This window comes from Cheilinus undulatus, linkage group 4 (genome assembly GCF_018320785.1).
Source record: "Cheilinus undulatus linkage group 4, ASM1832078v1, whole genome shotgun sequence".
Classification (NCBI taxonomy): Eukaryota; Metazoa; Chordata; class Actinopteri; order Labriformes; family Labridae; genus Cheilinus; species Cheilinus undulatus.
The window spans coordinates 1266901-1289572 of record NC_054868.1 but is presented as its reverse complement, the minus strand read 5'-3'; the positions used below and the strand labels follow the sequence as shown (position 1 = coordinate 1289572).

At 43.3% G+C, this 22672-nt stretch overlaps 1 protein-coding gene across 4 annotated transcripts; it reads right to left on the bottom strand.

The window, feature by feature from the left end:
• Window positions 1–167: 167 nt before the first annotated feature.
• Window positions 168–22672, bottom strand: LOC121508337 (NLR family CARD domain-containing protein 3-like). Of its 4 annotated transcripts, none has more exons than XM_041785119.1 (13): window positions 22593–22672; window positions 21977–22089; window positions 13678–13769; window positions 13475–13591; window positions 10312–10419; window positions 10077–10190; window positions 8788–8866; window positions 7566–7767; window positions 5702–7484; window positions 3307–3480; window positions 3008–3181; window positions 2624–2670; window positions 168–1024 (listed from the first exon to the last, which is right to left on the bottom strand). In XM_041785119.1, exons 3-13 carry the CDS (start codon window positions 13752–13754, stop codon window positions 486–488), a joined length of 3414 nt encoding a protein of 1137 aa, XP_041641053.1. In that variant the 5' UTR covers window positions 13755–13769; window positions 21977–22089; window positions 22593–22672; the 3' UTR covers window positions 168–485. The 4 variants fall into 4 exon arrangements, with proteins under 4 accessions (XP_041641053.1, XP_041641054.1, XP_041641056.1 ...); XM_041785122.1 differs by having other exon boundaries at window positions 888–1024; window positions 3066–3181; XM_041785120.1 differs by lacking the exon at window positions 10077–10190.

The window sequence follows — 22672 nt, the reverse complement described above, 5'->3', positions numbered from 1 at the left end:
AGCAAAAATTAGGGTAAAGAGGCAAAAAGTATCAAAAATTGGTCTAAAACTTGCAAAAATTGTTGAAAAAATGTAATGACAAGGTTTTAAATGTGGCAAAAATGGATAAGAGTGACACAAAGGGGATAAAACATGCAGGAAAAGTGGTTGAAAAGGGGTTAAAATCTTTCAAAAATTGGGTCAAATAGGCTAAAAGGGGGTAAAAGTGTAAAAAATGAGTGAATACTAGTACTAAATGACAACTGTGGAGGGCCCATTCTAAAAATGTTTTTGATGAAAATGTTTTGAAATGTTTTGAAAGAAAATACAAATATTACTACAATAAAATTTCAATTAGTCCAAAATATTTCTTTAATTTTTGTGTATTTGAAAGTCCGGCCCCCAGAGTTTCTGTTGAGACTAAATCTGGCCCTCGTGCAGATGTACTTGATGACCCCTGTCATAGAGTTTGTGGTCGGGGATTTCCTCAGAGGACGTTCTCCCTCCTACATTGTACATAGAGACACTGAGGAATCATCCCACAGCCTAAAGCCGAGATAAAGAGGCTCAGTGAACGTGGTGTTGAAGGTGTGCAGATGGATCAACGCTCCAGAGGAGGCGCTGTAGAAGGACAGAGTGCCGGCAGGATGGTCCACGTACACCGCGGCCCTGTTAGAGCCAGAGCACAAAGGCGTGGAGGGGAGGCGTGTTTGTCTGTTATTATACCAGACGGAGAAACCGTCATCATCAGAGCAGCTCAGACTCCAGGACAGTTCATTCCCCCCAAACCTGGTGTGGATGCTGTCTCCTTTCCGTCCGATTCCTCTGTAGGTCACGGAAATATAGGCCCTTCTTCTCCACTCCACCTCCCAGTAACAGCGACCAGTCAGACCATCTTTACACAGAACCTGAGAGCAGTACTCAAACCTCCCTGGATGATCAGGATATGACTGCCTGTCTGCCGCTACTGTCACCGTCCTGTTGTCGTCAGACAGTTGGAGGTTGATGTTGGCTGTGTTTGGGTCCAGTGTGAGCTCACAGGCGTCTGATGAAGAACACAGGACAACGGAAAGGGAGTTATAGATGTGATTCTGTGTTTATCCAATGTTTTGTGCTGCTAACTGTGTGGACACACTGGTATGCTCTGAGTCTGGTCCAGGTCTGTCATGGGGATTGGTACATGTCATGGCTGTTTGCATGTGATGTACCTCAAGGTTTTGGTCTGATTGTAGGTGTGCCTTGACCAAAAAAAAACAAACAAAAAAAAAAACACACTGAAATTCTCTGACATCAGCTACAAGCTCTTTTACCCAACCATAAGAATAAAATTAAAAATGGCTGCCAAAATTAACACTGTTACTCAGTTAAGGTCAGAGGTCATGATTCAACCATCAGAAAGAGACTGGGCAACAATGGCATCATGGGAGAGTTCCAAGACTAAAACCACTGCTGACAAAAAAAAAGAACACAGACTTGTCTCACATTTGACTAAAAACATCCTGATGATCCCCAAGACTTCTGGGAAAATACTCTGAGGACTGACCAGACAGAGGAGGAACTTTCTGGAAGGTGTGTTCATCTGGAGTCAAATTAAGGTCGTTTTCAAACCTGATAGTCTGGGGACTCAGTCTGTTTTGGAATGGAAATTTCAACATTGTTGCTCTTTCCTTTGGTTTGGTTCTCATTCACACTGCTCTTAGTCAAACGGACCAAACCGTCTGAACACCTACAACCTCTGCCTGTTAGGGGCACTGTCGTCACAAACAAAAGACGACCAAGAAGAAAAGAAGGCGTAGAAGAAGATTAAACTGGAAATCCATCTCCTTCAGCCGATCTTTTTTTTCCGCATAAACAATGAAAAAACACCAAATTTAGCTGTTTGGGGGTTTCTACTCTTGCATTGGGGCGTTAGGAGCAGCCGCAAGGCAGTGAGCTGTCCAGTATGGCGTTCTTTACATAAGACGAATAAATCAGCACCGACTACAACGTGCTGCTATGGCTACATGGACGCCGAGCGAGGTACCAACATGTTTATGTGTATTGAATCACATATAAATCCGTATATCATGACGCTTTATGCCACTTCCTGTCTTTGGTTCACAAGTTGGTCTGCTTTGCTTTCACACCTCAAACGAACCGCACCAGGAATCGTTTGGAAGCGGACTGAGACCGCTGTTTTCAAGCGGACCAGAATCTGCTTGTTTGGTCCTCACCAGAGTTCGTGAGCGCTTTCACACCACTCCAAACGAACCGGACTAACCAGGAAAACAGACCAGAGTTCGATTAAAGCGAACCAAACAGCTCTGGTGTGAATGTGCCCTAACACAGAATTTCATCAGAAGAACACCAGACCAACAGTCAGACATGGTGGTGGTAGTGTGATGGTCTGGACCAGGACCTGGACTACTAGAACCATGAATTCTGCTCTCTAGCAGAAAATCCTCAAGACCACTTGGGTTATGGAGCAGGACCATGATCCCAAACACACCAGCAAGTCAACCTCTGGATGGACTAAGACTAAATGAAGGTTCTGGAGTGGTCTAGTCCAAGTCTGGACTTAGATCTGACTGAGGTGCTGTGGCAGGACCTTAAACAGGCTGGAAAACCCTCCAGTGTGAGTTTCCTGACTAAAACTGACACTTACACTTCCTCAGACCAGGTTTCAGCCACTGCCTTCCATCAGGATCCATTCTGCAGGGAAAAGAAGTCACAATGAACTTCAAGAAGCTTCCTTATCAATATCATCACAGACCTTAATTATAATCTCAATCCACTAAAACATTTCTTAAGATAATTAAGAAATTAGATTTTAAAAGTTGTAGAAGCAGAACTGCTTGAACTTGAAATACACGTTGTATTGTTTGGCTCACATTCCTCATACATTACTCAGTGTTACAGTAAAGATTATCCCAGGATACTGAAGGAGGGCTCCAGCCAATGGCTCTAAAGAAGAAACTCTGTGAATCTGTCTGACCCTTAAACAGTAGACCGGCTCTTAAACTCTGTTGTCAGTGTGAAACAGTTATACCTAAGAGTGTTTAGTTTCCAGAGTGGATCCTCCCGTCCAGCAGAAAGCAGCTTCACACCTGAATCTCCTAGATGATTGTAGCGCAGGTCCAGCTCTTTCAGATAGGAGGGGTTGGAGTTCAAGGCTGAGGCCAGGAAAGAACAGCCTTTCTCTGTGACCAGACAGCCAGACAGCCTAGAAACATGGACACAAGCAGATTAGGATGCCTGTAGATCTGAAAATGTGCCAATTAAAGTTGAGACAAACTAGCTATTATGATAAGCCGCATAAAAAGCTGTTGGATCGAAGCTGAGTCTGACCTGAGAGTCTCCAGTTTACAGTTTGGACTCCCCAGTCCAGCAGAAAGCAGCTTCACTCCTGAATCCTTGAGGTCGTTGTTGCTCAGGTCCAGCTCTTGCAGACTGGAGGACTGGGAGCTGATGACTGTTGACAGAGTTTCACAGCTTTTCTCTGACAGATTACAGCCACTTAGCCTGAAGAAGGAACAGGACAACCACTGATTCAAAGATAAAACTTCACGTTGCTGTTGATGCCCTTAAATGGTCCCTGAGTAAAACCATAAAGTTGTGTTGGTCTATGTTTTTGTGTGTATTAGAGATTCTTATATTGATTCATATATCTATTGTCTTCTGCTTCTATGGTGGCAGGGGGCTCAGCAAGTTGACCCCGACATTCTTCTCCACAGTTACTTTTTCTCATTTCCCCAGGGAGGGGGATCCAGGGGTCAGAGGCTCCTTTAACTCACATCTCCTCAGATTAGACTAAGTTTGACTGCCCAGGAAAAGACCCATCTTTGTCCTTGGCAGAGGTGACTGAAAGCTCTTCAGGGACAAGGTGCCAGTTGAGGTACCCCCAGTGTAAAGAGCACTGCCAGGATGGCTCTAATGAGTCTCTTTTTCATGGTCTGGGCACCCAACTGGTAGGAGACCTCAGGAATACCCAGAACTTGCCAGAGAATCTATCCTTTCTGGCTTGGGAGCACCTATGGATTAGGGGAGTTGGAAAATGTTACTGGGGAGAAGAATGTCTGGGTCAGCTTGCTTAGCCTTCTGCCACTGCAACCAGACCCTGGAGGATTTCCTCAAAGCTTTCCTTTCACTGCCCAACAAGATCCTCAGTCCAGATAACAGCCTGAGCTGAACCCTCAATCTTCCACTGATAGTGTAGCAGGACATCTTTCGGACCACCAATAAAATGTCAATCCATAGCCAAACTTCTCTAACACCCTAGTTTTTGCCTCTGCAACTACAGCAACAACCCCACAAATCATCTGATACCCAGGCAAGCCAAGTCAGAAAAACCTTCTGCTTTAGCCAGACAGCTTCCTTCTGAGCCAGCAGGTCCATGTGGGCCCCCATGGTGACCCTGCCTGTGTTGCCCATATGGGCCTTAAGTGGGATCTACCTGGGTTTCACTCCTATCTGGGCAATTTAGGAGACCCTTATAGGCCCAATGTCTGCCTGGAGAAAGATCTCACTTGGCCCAAGTGGGCTGGAAAATGGGTTTCAAGTGCATTTTGTCCATAGGTTCCACAGTGGCCCCGCCTGTGATTGCCCAAACTTGCCTCAGGTGGGATCTAGCTGGGCTTCACATGGGGCCTATCTGGGTAATTTACACGAGACCCATATAGGCCTCATGGGTCTCATATGGGTTGCTTCTACTTGAAGTCCACACAGGCAGTCACAGGTGAAGCAACCATGCGGACAAGCCTATCCATCTATCCATCCATCCATCTTCCTCCGCTTATCCGAGGTCTGGTCATGGGGGCAGCAGCCTAAGCAGGTAGGCCAGACTTCCCTCTCCCCGGCCACTTCGTCCAGGTCTTCCTGGGGGATCCTAAGGCTATCCCAGGCCAGCCGAGTGACATAGTCTCTCCAGCATGTCCTGGGTCTTCCCCAGGGCCTCCTCCCAGTGGGACCTGCCCAGAACACCTCATCAGGGAGGCGTCCAGGGGGCATCCTCATCTGACTCCCCTTGACATGGAGGAGCAGCAGTTCTACTCCGACTCTCTACTGGGTGGCCGAGCTTCTCACCCTATCTCTAAGGGAGAGCCCAGACACCCTGCAGGGGAAGCTCATTTCAGCTGCCTGTATCTGTGATCTCGTTCCTCTGGTCACAACCCACAGCTCATGACCATAGGTGAGGGCAGGAACGTAGATCGAGAGCTTCGCCTTTTGACTCAGCTCTTTCTTCACCATGACAGACCGATGCAGAGACCGCATCACTGCTGACGCCGCACCGATCCACCTGTCGATCTCCTGCTCCATTCTTCCCTCACTCGTGAACAAGAGCCCGAGATACTTGAACTCCTCCACTTGGGGCAGGATCTCATTCCCAACCTGGAGAGGGCATTCCACTCTTTTCCAACTGAGGACCATGGACAAGCCTATGTGGGATATTGCAGCTTGCAGATAACCCATATGGAGTCCACATGGACATGCTGGCTGGGTTCACCACTGGAAGCTTTCAACGTGCTCTTTAGTCCATGTCCCAAACCTCAAGGATGCATATGAAGACCTTGCAGATAGAGAATTTTGCAAGACATTCTGAGTTCACCCTCAGTATCGGTTTAGGATTTACAGGTCTTTTTGAGTGCCTCCCCTGATATCTGAAATACCTTACCACATCATAATCATTTAACTGCCCCTTTCATTACTGAGAACAATGCTATACTTTGATGGTTTCTGCACTCACAGTGCTTTGTTGGAAGCTTTGACCACTGGCAGCAGCCTCAGAAGAACCTCCTGTGAGGCGGAGTATTTCTTCAGATCAAACACATCCAGCTCATTTTCTGATGACAGCAGGATGAAGGCCAGAGCAGACCACTGAGCAGGTGACAGTATACCTGTGGAGAGACGTCCTGCTCTTAGGTATTTTCGGATTTCTTCCACCAGAGAGTGATCATTCAGTTCATTCAGACAGTGGAACAGATTGATGATTCTTTGTGGAGCCAGGTTCTCATTGATTTTCTTCTTGATAAACTTGATGGTTTTCTGATTGTTCTGGAACATACTTCCTGGATTTGTCACCAAACCTTGTAATAGAGTTTGATTTTTCTGCAGTGACAGACCCAGGAGGAATCGAAGGAACAGGTCCAGGTGTCCATTTGGACTCTGCAAGGCCTTGTTCACAGCGATATTGTGGAATTGTCTGTTTCTAAAAAGTTTGGTGGAGGCTGATGTTTCTTCCATCAGATTGACTCCAGAGTTGATGAAGGTCTGATGGACATGAAGAGCAGCCAGAAACTCCTGAACACTCAGATGGATGAAGGAAAACACCTTGTCCTGGTACAGTCCTCTCTCCTCTCTGAAGACCTGTGTGAACACTCCTGAGTACACTGAGGCCGCTTTGATATCGATGCCACACTCTTTGAGGTCTACTTCATAGAAGATCAGGTTGCCTTTCTGCAGTTGCTCAAAAGCCAGTTTCCCCAGAGACTCGATCATCTTCCTGTTCTTTTTGTTCCACTGAAAATCTTTCCCAGCTCCTCCGTCATACTTCATGTTCTTCAGTTTGGTCTGAACCACCAGGAAGTGGATGTACATCTCAGTCAGGGTCTTGGGCAGCTCTCCTCCTTCACTGGTCTTCAGCAGATCCTCCAGGACTGTAGCAGTGATCCAGCAGAAGACCGGGATGTGGCACATGATGTGGAGGCTTCTGGTTGTCTTGATGTGGGAGATCATGCTGCTGGCCTGCTCATTTTTTCTGAAACTCTTCTTGAAGTAATCCTCCTTCTGAGGGTCAGTGAACCCTTTGACCTCTGTCACCATGTCCACACACTCAGGAGGGATCTGATTGGCTGCTGCAGGTCGCGTGGTTATCCAGAGGCGAGCAGAGGGAAGCAGGTTCCTTCTGATGAGGTTTGTCAGCAGCACATCCAAGGAGGCAGACTTGGTAACATCTGTCAGGATCTCATTTTTGTGGAAGTCCAGAGGAAGTCGACACTCGTCCAGACCATCAAAGATGAAGACCAGCTGGAACTCTTCAAACCTGCAGAGTCCTGCTTCTTTGGTTTCAGGAAAGAAGTGATGAACGAGCTCCACCAAGCTGAACTTTTTCTCTTTCAGCACATTCAGCTCTCTGAAAGTGAATGGAAATGTGAACTGGATGTCCTGGTTGGCTTTGCCTTCAGCCCAGTCCAGAGTGAACTTCTGGGTTAAGACTGTTTTCCCGATGCCGGCCACGCCCTTCGTCATCACTGTTCTGATTGGTTCATCTCTATCAGGTGAGGCTTTAAAGATGTCTTCATGTCTGATTTGTTTTTCTTCTCTATCCAGTTTTCTAGACATTGTTTCTATCTGTCTGACCTCATGTTCATCGTTGACCTCTCCAGTCCCTCCTTCAGTGATGTAGAGCTCTGTGTAGATCTGGTTCAGAAGGGTTGGGTTTCCTGGCCTGGCGATCCCCTCAAACACATACTGGAACTTCTTCTTTAGGTTGGATTTTAGTTTGCATTTATTCTTTGAAGCAAAAGTTCCTGTTCAGGCACAGGAAATAGGATAATTGAAGACATGATTGTTATAAGGTTAGATAAAACATACGATGGGAAGCATCTTACCTCTCTGCAGACGTTCAGCCAGTTTTTCCTGTTTCATTTTCTTCAGGAAGATTAATGTGATCCTCAGAAATGCCTCTCTGCTGCTCCTCTGCTCCTCATTGTCACCGTGCCAATCCAAGTATTCTGAGTTATCTGGACTCAGGACCTTCTGAAACCTTTTCAGCTCTTTTGAGACAAAAGTGTTGATGTTCTCTTCAAGAAGCTAAAAATGAACCAAAAAAAAGAAAAGAAAATTTAATCTGAGTGGGCGTGCAAGAAGGAGACTAGTGAGAGAGGACACCAAGACACCTATGACTACTCTGAAGGAGCTCCAAGCTTCAGCAGCTGAGATGGAGAGACTCTGCAGACAACAACTGTTGGCCGGGTTCTTCACCAGTCAGAGCTTTATGGGAGAGTGGCAAAGAGAAAGACACTGTTGAAGAAAACTCAGATTCAATCTGGACTAGAGTTCACCAAAAGGACTGTGGGAGACTCCATGGTCAAGAGGAAGAAAGTTCTTTGGTCTGATGAGACCAGAATGGAGCTTTGGACCATCAGACAAGACGCCAAACACTGACATCACCACAAACACACCATCCCCACTGTGGAGCACAGTGGTGGCAGCATCATGCTGTGGGGATGCTTCTCAGCAACCGGCCCTGGAAGGCTTGTAGAGGTAGAGGGGGAACTGAATCCTGGAGGACAGTCTTCTTCAGTCTGACACAGAACTACGGTTTAGAGAAGATTTATCCTCCAGTCAGACAATAAGCCGAAGCATCCAGAGAAAGCTACACAGAAATAGTTTAAAGACAACTAGGGGAATGTTCTGGAGTCAAAGTCCAGACCTCAATCCAAGAGAAGATTTGTATTTAGACTTGAAGGAGGCTGTTCAGACCTGATCCCTGATCATCCTGACAGAGCTTGAGCAGTCTACCAAAGAAGAATGGAGTAAAATTCCAGAGTCCAGATATTTGATCCTGACTGAGACCTATCCACACAGACTCAGAGGTGAGACTGAGGTCAAAGGTGACTCTAAAAAGGTGGGATATTTATGCTGTCACTTATCTTAAATTACAGATTTTTATTTCATCAACATGACTTTGTAGAAATATGTTTTCACTTTGACATTAAAGGTTTTTTTTTCATGGAAGCCAAATTATACTGACCATGATTATTTATAAAACCAATAAATGAGGGAAACATCCAAGGGTCTGAACACTTTCTATAGGTATTGCATACTCACCATGAATATGGAATCCAGGTCTGTTTGATTTGGCTGGATATGCTGACCACCAGGAACCTCGGACCGTTCATCTGGAACTCTGTGGAAACGTCGCAAATTATGATTCTGATTCACAAAAATCCCTCAGATACACATTTCAGCAATGTAATGCTTGGAAGTTCAAATTTATTAAAAAGAAAACTAAACTTAAAGAGAGAATGTTATTTAACTGTTCAACATTGTCATGGCTTTTCAAAATTGATTTTTATGGTCTTGGTCTTGTCTCAGTCTCAGCTTGTCTTGGTCTTGGTCTTGTCTCAGTCTCAGCTTGTCTAGGTCTTGGTCTTGTCTCAGTCTCAGCTTGTCTAGGTCTTGGTCTTGTCTTGGTCTTGGTGCACTCTGGTTTTGGGCAAGTCTTGGTCTCAGATAGTGTGGTCTTGAGTACGACAATACCCAAGTATCCCTAGTGTTTCAACAGTGGAACGGAACCATTTCTGTTGGGTTAGGGTGGATGAACTCCTGTCCTGGACCAAGTCTGGTTTTTGCTAAGAGAGTTGATGTGTAGCTGGATTAGATGTAGGACTCAGGTGCTGTTTTCAACTGAATACAGCACAAAGACAAGGTTTTTAATGCTCAACAGTATGCTTTGATGCCTGCAATACATTCCAAAAAAGTTTGGACAGGGGGTAAGAAAAGACTGAAAAGTTGTAGAATGGTCCGTGAATTCCTAGAATGTTCAAATGTGAGTTTATTTACTGGTAACAAGCAATAGTACCATGATTGGGTCTGAAAGGAGAACTCTGGGAAGGCTCAGTGGTTCACAATCAGCAGTGGTGCAAGTTTCTGTGTCTGTGAAGGCAGCACTGATACCCAGAGGTGCGTACAGGTTTTGGAGCAAAGCAGGCTTCCATCCAGATAAAGTCTTTTTCAGGGACATCCTTGTTATTTATTTCATACAGAATGTCCCGGGCCCTGTTGAATCTTTGGTTCTTGGTTTTGTAAAAGGAAAATGACAACTGATCAGCACATTTTTCCATATGAAATAAAACAAGACTGTTTGAAATGAGAAAGGTTGCGTTTCCTATTATTAATAATTCTATATTCATTAGTCCCAGCAGCTCTTACAGTGCAGAACTGCTTTGATATTAAATGTGAAGAGACCCATATGTAGAGGCTGTTGTCCTCAGTTTAACCCCTCCTGTCCCACACGTTGTCCCCCACGCTCTCTCCCAGATTTCAGACTCTGTCCACTGTCCTCTCTCAAATAAAGGCCCGAAGTAAACCTTCAATAACTGAAGAGACTGGAGTACCTTTCCTCAGTAGAATGGCGTCCATCCTTAAAGGACAAAGGTTCAATCATAGAGCGATCACTCTTCATGGAGACACTGCTGGGTTCAGCAGAGTCTGGTTTCTGCTGGTGAATGCTGAAAAGATTTTTGAATACCACAGAAGTTTTTCTTTTCAGAAGGACAAAACCCAGCTGAATGAAACCAAAGCATGTGAAGTGTGGCAGTGACTTTATCACAGCGTTAGTGTCTGGCGTACCTTTCCTCGGTAGAATGGTGTCCATCCTTAAAGGACAAAGGTTCAATGGAGCGATCACTCCTCATGGAGACGCCGCTGGGTCCAGGAGAGTCTGGTCTCTGAGGAACACTGAGAGAAACAAACAAACACGTGAGAAAAATTTCCATTAAATCACCATACGTCAATATTTTTTTCTCCTTTTTTCATAAATTCCTTTATGCGTTTTTTTTTTTTTTTTTTTGCAGTAAAAAAATTAAATATTTAAAATAAACAAACTGGCATTAAAAGGGTTAAAACTCTAAGAATTGTTGAAAGTTTGGTAGTTTTGAGCAGGTCTGGAGTTGTTAAAAAGATTTATGAAAAAAAGTAGAAAATATTGACGCATGCTGATTTAATGGCAGTTTTTTTGGATGTGTACATTTTTGCCTCAAAGGTGTCCAGAGGGCAGTGAATGCATCAGTGTAGTATAAATGACACGTGAGAGTAAAACATGTTGGATTTAAAAAATTTAACTAGACAGAAAAGTTCCTGCAAAAATTCATGCCACAGGCTGTAAAACTGACAAAATGATCACAAATTTGGAAAAAAAAAAAAAAAAAACTTGAGAAACATGGCCCAAAATGGCCGAGGAGGGCAGAAGGGTTAAAATCTCAGATAAACAGGACGGAGCAAAGGCAGATTCTCTCTTGGGGGCAGAAACGATTCCTGCAGTCTCAGCCAGAATCCAGGCGTCGTTTAACAAACGAAAAGCCTGATTTATGCTTCTGCGTCGCGTCAATGGCGTAGCTACGCATAGCCCTCTGTGTTGACGCGGACCCCTATGCCGTAGCCTGATGCGCACCTCCAAATAGTCCTAACTATGTGTCGTGGCAACGTGGACGGACTGTGATTGGTCCGCTCAAATCGTCATTTCTTCATGCAGGTCCCCCAGTGGGCGAACCAGTGTGGTACATTCACCCATTCTTAGCCTCGACTCGTTTAGTGGTCGTATGGACCGCCTCTGCAAACGTCTTCCCTGTCGCCTGCGCTTCAACATTTGCAACTAAATAATTTGTTCGTCAATATCAATGAGCTCCAACTCCAAACACACCCGCTCCACCTCCGTTGCCATGACCCGAAGATAAACAAGGATTCGGTTATGAAACCAAACAAACACACACACACACACACACACACACAGCCACACCCCCTAGCAACATGGCGGTGAATTACAGAGCGACGTGTTCCCTCGACGCAGAACTTCAAATGGTCAACGACGGCGCCGGGTACACCGTCGACGTGACGCAGAAGCATAAATCAGGCATTAGGGGTCCACGACGCCAGCATGATTTCATCATGTCCTACTTCTGTCACATGACAGCATGAAAACAAAGCCACATTTTACGTTGCAGTCACTTTGTGTGGAAAGAATGATCTTTAAGCTTTCTTCCAGTTTTTGTTTGATGCCGATAGGCTGAGTAAAACAGGAAATATGGTCATTTTAATTTGATATAAAAACTCATGTTACACATAGGGGACAGTGGACCATGCTGGCCAGGCCTGGCACTGGGATTTTTTCATTATTTCAGCATATTTTAACTTCTTTTTAAAAATGACAATATGTTGTTTGAAAAAACAATATTTTAAAAATCCATTTCAATGGGGTGTTGTGTTTTTGGAGGCCCTGTAACTAATACGGTAAATTAAACTTAGAAAAACATAGTTTTTATTTTATAAAGTTGAGGTCGTGCCAACAAAGATTCTACCAAACATGAGCATGGTAAACATTTCTGATTGGTTTATTTTGTCCAAAGAAAATTAACAAAATGGCAAAGGGTCGTCCAAGGCAGTGGTTCTCAAACGGTGTGGCGAGACACACTAGTGCGCCTTGAGACACGTCTAGGTGTGCCTTGGGGATCTGGCTGGACCCCTGAAAAACCCCAAAGAATGGACCCTCCCCAGCAGTGATTTACTGATGAGTGTGTGTTGCATCAGTAGCATTGGTGCTAGCATCCTAGCTAACCTCATTTGGCAAGGTATTATTGAGCTGAAATTGGTGTTAAAGTGATTAATTCATGCTATTTCAACCAAGTTAATTAATTTTTCTGACCATTTTGCGACAAATTTTGACAACTTAAACCATTTTTGCTGCTTTTTTGCAACTTTTTCAAAAATATTTTTGACCCATTTTCACAACTTTTTTGGAACTTTTTGCCACATTTACCCCATATTTGCTACCTTTTTGCTTGTTTTTGCCTACTCTTGCTGTTATTTGGACATCTTTTGCCAAATCTTTCATCACTTTTTAACCACCTTTTAGCAACTTTAACCCTTTTTGCCACTTTTCTGCCACTTGTAATCTAGTTTATCATTATTTGACACTTTCAACCCATTTTTGCCACCTCCTTGTTAATTTTCAATCACTTTACCTTTGTTTGGCCATTTTTTGCCCAATTTTTCCCATTTTTTAATCACTTTTAACACATTTTTACCACCTTTTTTACAACATTTAACCCCTTTGGCCCTTCTGTAACCAATTTTTGCCACCTTTTTGACAATTTTAACATGTTTTGCCACTTTTAACCCATTTTTTTGGCCCCTTGTGCCAATTGGTAACCATTTTTTACTTTGTCTCGCCACTTTTTGTCCAACTTTGCCATGTTTTTTCATCATTTTAACCAATTTTTGCCACCTTTTGCCCACCCTTAGTTGGCTGAGCCCCAGAAACCTCTCCCCATTATCCCCCCTTATTGGCCACCTTGACCGTTATGTTGTTTAAAAAGTCTGTTTTGTATTGATACAGATATGGTGTGCCTTGAGATTTTGGCTTTAACCTTAGGTGTGCCTTGAGTGGAAAAGTTTGAAAACCACTGGTCTAAGGGTTACAGACCTTTAGCAGGTAGACCAGCAGCAGATCTTCTATAATACTGAACCATCCCAGCACACAGCCGACTATAAACAGATCTATCCTGGGACGAGGAGACGGCGTTCTCCATGCTCAGGTCTTCAGTTCTGATCATGAAGTCAGTAAAAACAACCAGAAAACTGGGGCTGAATTTACGCCGTTTAGCATTAAACTCACTCTCTCATGACATTTTTCTTCAGCTGCCTCGGTGGACGGTGGGTTGAGAACTTTCACCCACTTCAGCTGGTGTTGGGTGCTGATCCTGGTCTCGACCCAGGATTTGAGATCTGCTAGACTTACCTTTGTTCAGGGGAATGTTTTTCCTTGAAGGATAAAGGTTCAATCATGGATCGGTCACTCTTCATGTAGATGCAGCTTGGACCAGGACCAGGAGAGTCCGGTTTCTGCTGCTCTGGGCTGGAACACAAACAAACAGCTCAGAGTGGCGGTAAAGGTGGAGGAGTTAAAGAGGAGTCATTCATGGTTAAAGATCCTCCTCTCACCTCTGAGCTTCATGTTTCTGATGAGGACTGGGTTCAGAGGGATGGACCCCCGCCTTGGTCCTCCCATGTGGATCCATGGAACAGTCCAGAACCTTCATATGAACATGGACGTCATGTCAGGTACTAAATCTATGCTATTATAAGCACATTGGTGGTCTCTCTCTCTCTCTCTGTCTTTGTGGAGACTGTAGTCAATCAGGCACACTCACATCTACGGGCAATTTAGAATCACCAGCTAACCTTACAGGCATGATTTTCAGTTTGTGAAAAGTTGCCAGAGAAACCCACGCGTGCAAGGGGAGAACATGCCCACGCCTCACAGAAAGACCCTGTCCAACCAGGATTCGATCCTGGAACCTTCTGGTGAGGCGACAGTGTGCCGGGCAGCCACATGACCGGAGGGCCCGACCTAACTGAGCAGCTCTTCTGGGTTCAGAGTTCACTGGTCTGTCCCTTCCTTACATGAGCCACTGAGGCCTGCTGGACCACGGCTGAGCCTCAAAGCCAGTAAGAACTCATCAGATGAGATTGACCTCCACTGTACTGGTTTTAGCTCTAACTCTGCAGAGGTGAGGGATGTCAAAGGGGCCGTCAGCCTGATTTCATCAGTACAGGGACGCCTCTGCTCTGACCTGCAGCTGCTGTAGTTCTGCCATGTGTCCTCTAGGTGTCCTCATTTATCTACAGCTCAGTCCACAGTCACGTCTCAGCTCTACCACATGACTGACGGGAGTCAGAGACATGCCACACATGCACAGACAGGATCCTGGAGAGATGTCAGGCTACTCTGGAAGTGGACTGGCAAATCTCCAGATGCCAAGCCCTTTTTTTCTGTAACAGGGCTGGAACTGGTAATCCCAGGGTCGGTTTTAATAACTCAGAGGCCCCGGGCTAAGACCAACACAAGGCTCTTCCTCTATTTAGCGATCATAGGGAGTGAACTGGATATTCTGAAGCTTCTCTGTTCGAGTTTTTATCAGAACAACATTCTCCCCTCATGTTGACTCTCCTTCAGTGGCAACTTTAGAAAAAGTGGGTGAAGGTGGGGTTAAGCAGAGAGGTTATAGACTTAAAGATAAGGATAAACCAGAGATCTGGGACCAGTCCCATTTCTCCCCTCAATCTTACCCTCAAGCTCAACCCTCAGTCTTAACTCGCCCCTCTAAACCGAGTGTAAGGACCATCTCATGACTTAGAAATGGGACACCCCTTAATAGCAGTTATGATTTCAGACTGTAGAGGGCAGTAACGTGCCAAAGGAAGAAGAAGAAGGAGAACATGTTCAACCAAATAAAATGTATAAACACCACAACCACAGACATGTTCAGCTGAAAGTCACCGTATAACACGGCCAATAGCTAACGCCAAACACAGCTGTAACTATGGTGGCCATTTCACAGCACCAGAAAGGAGGACAGCAGCCCTTAGAGAAGCAAGAATAATCAAAACAAAAAGGACTCTAGTGTATTCCCACTACTATACAGTGTTGACCATGATAGTGATGGGATCATGATACAGGGATTCTGAGATACTCTATTCATTAAAGGACAGTTTGACCCAGGACCACCCCTGGCCAAAGACCCTAAACAGACTCTGATATGAGGCCCCCCACAATCCCCCAAACATTCTCACTGAACAAAACTTTAAAGTATCTTAGAATAACTAAAGGATGGTTCTCAGTGGGTTTCAATCATTAGGCTCCTTTTCTGAGGATAACCGCTTATTTACCTTTTTCTGTTGCTTTTTAAAAAAAATCAAATTAGTTTTCTCGTGTGGTGCATCATCCTCTCTCTCATATAAATCTATGCCTCATCCAGCTTGCAACCAGGGTTGTTATTGCCCTCTGCCAATTTCACCTTTGAAGTTTTATTTTGCCAAGAGGATAATCGTATGAGTGATCTCAAAATTATCTCGCTTAACGTTAAGGGTCTGAACCACGTCATCAAGCATCAAAAGATTTTATCATTTTTAAAGAAAGAGAAATGCCAAATTGCCTTTCTGCAGGAGACCCACTTATCTGACCAGGAGCATGCTAAGTCACGCAGGAGCTGGGTGGGACAGGTTTTCTATTCCTCTTTCAAATCCAGCAGTCGGGGTGTGTAACCCTAACCCTATTCTCATACATCGCAGCCTTCTGTTTACTTTAGATAAGACGATAAGTGACGAGGAAGGACGTTACATACTTATTTCGGGCTTTATCTATGGAGAGCACATTTTATTGGGTTGTATATATGCTCCCAATATCTACGAACGTGCATTTTTTCCTAAACTTTTGGCAGATGTATCCTGTTTTTCAATTGCAAATTGTTTAATTGACTTTAATTGTACCCCTGATCCTACTGTCGACCAATCCCCATCAAGGCCTTCTCCCTCTCGTAAAAGCCTCAGATTAGCTGAGTTTTGTTCTGATTTGGACCTGCATGATGCTTGGAGGATTCTTAATCCAACAGGACGCGATTACAGTTTCTTTTCTAAACCTCACCGGACCTTCTCCAGAATAGATTTCTTCCTTTCCTCTAGAATTTTGCTCGATAGAATTGAAGATTGTACCATAGGAAGTCAGACTCTATCTGACCACGCCCCTATCAGTGTGACTATCACTCCTCCATATAAAGATCCTTCTCATAGATATTGGTGTTTGAACCCTTCTCTTTTAAGTAGCCCTGTCTTTGTGGAATACATTAGTAAAGAATTGAAACAGTTTATCTCTGAGAATAAATCACCTGAAATTTGCCCTACAGCACTATGGGAAGCAGCAAAGGCTTACCTTCGGGGTGCTATTATTTCATACACATCTGCACAAAAGAGAAAAGCCCTTAAAACTCAATTAGAATTAGAGGGAAAAATTAAGGAGTTGGAGAAGGAGTTTAGGGGCTGTCCATCCAAGCTCAGTAGTAAACAATTAGACGCTACCCGCTCTGCTCGGAACCAACTACTAACCAGACAGGCAGAGTCAGAAATTTTTTTTGCAAAACATAGGCTGTTTGAATCGGGTAACAAACCAGGCCGGCTTCTTGCCCGTCTAGCCAAAGGGAAAAGAAGTCTAGGGACAATATCTGTGCTCCAAGATACTAGGGGGATTAAATAAGTCCACAGAGATGAACAACATTATGAAGACATTGTATCAGGAACTATACTCATCAAATGGCTCATACTCAGTGGAGATGAGGAAAAGTTTTCTTAATAGGATAAAATTACCAAGTATCTCAGAGGAACAAAAAGCCAACTACGGTTCAACTATGGTTCTGGAAACCATTCATGTGCTTAAAGGGGGTAAAGCAGCAGGGCCTTATGGGTACTGCCCCGAATTTTATAAGAAACTAGATAACATTGTGGTAGGCCCGATTACAGATATGTACAAAGATTGCTTTGCAAAAGGATCCCTCCCTGCATCCCTCAATCAAGCTAATATCTCCCTTATCTTAAAAAGGGCAAACCTCCAGACTTATGTGGCTCCTATAGGCCCATTAGCCTTATTCCAGTTGAAAACAAGTTGCTCTCCAAATTACTCACCAGGAGGCTGGAATCTCTATTACCTTGTTTTATCAATGCAGACCAAACTGGTTTGATTCATGGACGCTACTCATTTACAAATGTTAGACGGCTGTTGAATATAATTCAGTATACCAACCAATACAAATGTAAAGCCCTGGCCGTTTCTTTAGATGCCCTAAGGGCCTTCGGTAGGGTTTAGTGGCATTACCTTTATGATGTCCTTGAGAGGTTCGGCTTAGGTGGTGATTTCCTCAAGTGGATCCAAACCATCTACCACTCCCCTACAGCTTGTGTCATAACAAACGGTTTGCGATCTGCTTCTTTCCCACTGGAAAGGTCTACACGGCAGGGTTGCCCTTTGAGCCCACTGCTTTTTGCAGTAGCTCTTGAGCCATTAGCAGAAATCATTAGACGCCATGCAAATGTAAGCGGTATAACTGTTGGGGGCCACAGTCACAAGATAGCTTTATATGCTGATGACATCCTCTTATTTCTTACTTCACCAGAAATCTCTGTTCCTGCAAATTTTAACAATAATAAAGGAATTTGGCTCTATCTCGGGTTACAAAATAAATTTTAGTAAGTCTGAGGCTATGCCGTTGGGCAGCTTTAATGATCCCAGTATACTAGTGAGTTTCCCCTTTAAATGGTCCACTGCAGGTTTCACATATCTAGGTTTAAATATTTCTCCTAATAATCAAGATCTATGGAAACTAAATTTTGTTCCAGTGCTCTCCATGGTGAAGTAAGATCTTATTCGATGGCACGATCTCCTGCTCACACTTATTGGCCGCATCAGCCTCATAAAGATGAATGTTCTTCCCCGACTTCTTTACCCTTTCCAAATGCTGCCCCTGCGTATCTCCAGGAAAACTAACAAAGACATTGAGAAAGTCTTCTCAAAATTTATTTGGCATGGTGAATGACATAGGCAAAGGCTTAGTACTTTGCAGTTACCTAAAGATAAAGGTGGTTTATCAGTACCCAACTTGCTTTTTATAACTGGGCATGCCACGGCCGTACTCTTTGGACCTGGTTGCACTCGTATCTTGGGCGGGAAGCCTGTGTTGACTCTTGGGCATGCTCTCCAGAGTCTCTCTGGAGCCTCGTGATTTGTTCACCAGGAACAATTACAGCAAGCATTAAAAATAATCCATTGATAATAAAACAATTAGAGTGTGGCAAGAGATTTCTGATTACATGGACAGACATGGTGCAAAGTCCTTGTTATCACCCATATGTAATAACCTAGAACCCTTACCTGCGACGAGGCTCTCTGTTTTTGATTCGTGGCGTGATAAGGGGATCTGCGTAATAGGAGACATTATTGAGCGTGGCGTGCTGATGTCTTTTCAGCAACTCCAAGACAAATTCAACCTCCCTAAAGATCACTTTTTTGGCTATTTACAACTAAGACATTTTATTAACCCCCTTGTAAGACCCAGGGAAGGTTCTCCTACTTACAGCGAAGTAGAAAAGTTTATTTTGGAACGGGAGGACCTGAACCATGCAATATCCCTCTTTTACTCTGTGCTGTACTCATACAACATATATGACACAACCAAGTTTATAAGAAAGTGGGAAGAAGTCCTCAGTAACCAATACATTGAAGAGGATTGGCAGGAGGCAATAAATACATACATAAAACCTTCTCATGTAACAGACTAGCAGAGATACAATATAAAATACTACACAGGTTACACATATCCCCAACCATCCTCCACAAGATATCACGGACTATCACTCCCATATGTCGTAAATGTAAAACTGATCTTGGGTCTCACTCCCATTATTTCTGGGGGTACAATCAGATTGCCAGATACTGGAGTCAAATAGCCAAAGAACTGAGCGGAGTTTTTAAGACTACAATAAGGAAGGACCAGGGGCTTTTTTACTGGGTTTACCATCTAAAGAATTGTCTCTCTCTCTCGCAATCATTACAGTTTATTGGATAAACTCTCGCTCCTTGCCTGCAAATGTATTCTGCTGAAGTGGGTGGAAGACACCCCACCCACAGTTACTTTGGGGTACAGGGAGATTTTCAATGTCATGCTGCATGAAAGGATAAGTGCAGTCCTTCAGAAAAATGAAGACTTATTTCTTAGGATCTGGAACCCCTTTTTAGTTTATTTACCTTCACATCTTAAAAGCACACTGCTGAAAGGCCAATATACTTTTGACTGGAAAAAAACACTGCATGGTACTTAAAATACCCTTCTGAACACGCTTGAGTCATTGATTTACTTTTCAGTTATGCTTATGAATTGAACATTGTTAGATACACAACTTGTCTTTCTCCATCTGAAGTCTGCTTTTATGTTACAGTATCATTTATTACTATTATATTTATTTTTCTTTCTCTGTATACCTTTTTTAACATTATTATTATTATTATTATTATTATTATTATTATTATTATTATTCGGGAGGGTGGGGATTATCTGGAATCTTTATTTGTATTTGGAATTTGACAACTGATATTCATATGCTATAATGTGAACTGTGAGCCTTTTGTTATGTTGTGTTTTGTTCTGAAAATAATAAAAAGTACATAAAAAAAGAATAACTAAAGGATATATTACTACAATAATGAGAAATATAAGTCTTTGAAATTTAGCCTGAGTTAGTAGCATTAAAAGACACAGTTCTTGGTTAGATAAATGATCATTGATTTTAATGATCATATTCCTTGTTGCAATAATCAGGATATTTATAATTTCCATCTGTCTAAAACAGTGGTCACTATGGGTTAATTATTTTCATCATAACATTAATCCCACTTTATTAGCTCTCTATTGGGGTCTTCTCCTTAAAATAAAAAATAATATAAACCAGATAATCTGGCCCCCCTCACACACACCCCTGCTCATCTCCCCTTCCCTCACACACACCCCTGCTCATCTCCCCTTCCCTCACACACACCCCTGCACATCTCCCCTTCCCTCACACACACCCCTGCTCATCTCCCCTTCCCTCACACACACCCCTGCTCATCTCCCCTTCCCTCACACACACCCCTGCTCATCTCCCTTTCCCTCACACACAGCAGCTCATCCGTTTTGCTTCTTTCCTTTCCTCTCTGTGTTTCTGCTTCAGTGTTATGATCTTTTGTTAAATCTCCTTTAAACATACAGTGCTTAACAAATTTATCAGACCACCACCCAAAGTAAGGTTTCTGCCACAGCTGCCCTAAATTAACAGCATTGGTAATTACCAAAATCATTTTTGATGTTTCTTTAATGGTTAATACACCAATATGTAGAAGCTCTTTAACCCAAATGATATTTTTAATGCTAAAATAGAATTATTATTGTTATCCATGAATTTTCAAATTTACTGATTTACAAAAAACCTGAATAAATAGTAAAGCACATTAATATTTCTTATTAATATGTCAGATTATAGTTATTTACTGGCATTCCTGAACAGAAAAATGAGTTTTAGTGGTTGAATGTTATGCTTGATTCATTTCTGACTTCTCAGAGAAGCCCAGTGAGCCGGCTCAGATTTGGGTGAATTCAGTTTGAAATTCCTCATTCCTGTTCAAAATGGTAAAATGTGGAGAGCTGACTGAAAATGAAAGAGTCCGCATTAAAGCACTTCATGATGCTGGATGGTCTCTGAGACAGAGATGACAGCTGGTCTGATACATTTGTTGAGCTCTGTAGATTGTCTTTATTTATTTTCACCTGTGATCTGATTTTTAAAACAGCTGATCTGCGCGAGGAAGTTTGACAACGTCAATTAATTCCTGATCAGAACCAGCGCAGGAACTTCACAGAGTTTTATCATAAATTCACAAACTAAACAATGGTAGAAGTTGATGTTTGACAAGAGAGGTCACAGAATAACGGGGGAATTTACTGGACAGACGTGATGAAAGTTTCTGTGCAGGAAGTATGAGGAGAGAGAGAGAGGGAGAGCGAGCGGACGCACGCACTTTCTTGATCACAGATAGCACTAATTTCCAAAAATATGTAACTAATGTGTGGCGGCCAAGTTATGTTTGGTCAACGCTCTGTATACATTACCAGGATTATATTTAACATACAAACACTGGACTAATGTGAGAGAAAGAGAGTAACATACCGAACATACCGCCACCCTAGTTGTAACTCGTAGGTTTGTCTGTGACAGCACGGTTACTGGCTTATGATTGAAAAAATAAAAGTAAATGTTATGCTACAAAAAGGCAAATAATCCATAAAATAACATTAAACTAAGATATGGGAGTGGTTTTTGTTATTTTTAGATCTCTATCAACACAGAACTTTACATTTGTAGCCCCATTTCTTCCCGGCATTCGCCGCCATCTTTCTTTGAGTGATAACCCTCAAAACCAAGGGAGGTCCAGGAACAGCTCAAACCTGAGGGAGATAACGCCCTCAATCTCGCCTCTCTGGTGAACTGGGACAGCCTTCGCACTTCGAGGGAACGCACATTTTGAGACTGAGGGTTAAGATTGAGGGTTAAGAGGAGAAATGGGATTGGGCCTTAGTCTACAAGAGGCCAATGAAGGCCAACCAACTCAATCCTACACAATACTACTTCAGACAGAGGAAGGAGAGATTTAAGGCATGGAGGAGGTGAGTGCATGACTGTAATCAGGATAAAGAAGATTTAAAGATAAACTCTCTTCCTGAAAGTGTTCTGCTCTTTAAAACCTGCAGACACGTTCAAACCCTTTCACTCTGGTTCTTGTAAACAACGGAGTTCCTGTAAAGAGCCGCTGTTTTTACTTTCACTTTCACCACAGAGAGGAAAAAGTGACTGAATATTTTATACTGGACTGAATATTTCTTACCTGGGCCTGTTAGACTGCTTCAGCCTGCAGCTGGACTCTCCTCTGATCCGTGTTGGTGACTGATCCTGTTCTGGTCATGGATCATGAATAGTTGATGCTGCAGATAAAGGAAGCTGAGAGGAAGTGAGAGCACGTGACCTGACCTGCTGCTGCAGCAGTAGAAAAACCCCCGCTGTGGGTAAATTTCAGCTGAGGTTAAAGTTAGAAAACAGTTTTAAAATCAGTAAAATAACTTTAATGCACTTTAACTTATACAAAAAAACGGGTTTGGTCCCCAGGCCTTGAGTTTGACACCCCTGGTCTACAACAGATGAAGCAGAGCCCCATACTTCCCTACAGGACTAAAACCAGGTCTGTAAACTGAATAAAGCCAGCTCCTTTGTTTCTTTCCTCTAGTTCATAAAATCCTCTCATTATTAATGAAGCCAGACTAACGGGACACGGCTCGACAGAGAGAGGACCTCAGTGAAGTACTAATGAATGAGGATGTTTGATTCAGAGATGGATAAGATTTAAACCTTCCCATCACTGAACTCTAAAACTGAACTCATCAGTTTCTATTTTCCTGCTTCCTCTTAAACCTTCATAAACAAAGATCCAGCAGAGTTCCACTTACTTCGTCTATTCCCATGAAAACTCCTCGTTCCAGCTCACGGATGTCTTCGTGGCGTCTGCTTGGACAGAGATCCTCTCAGC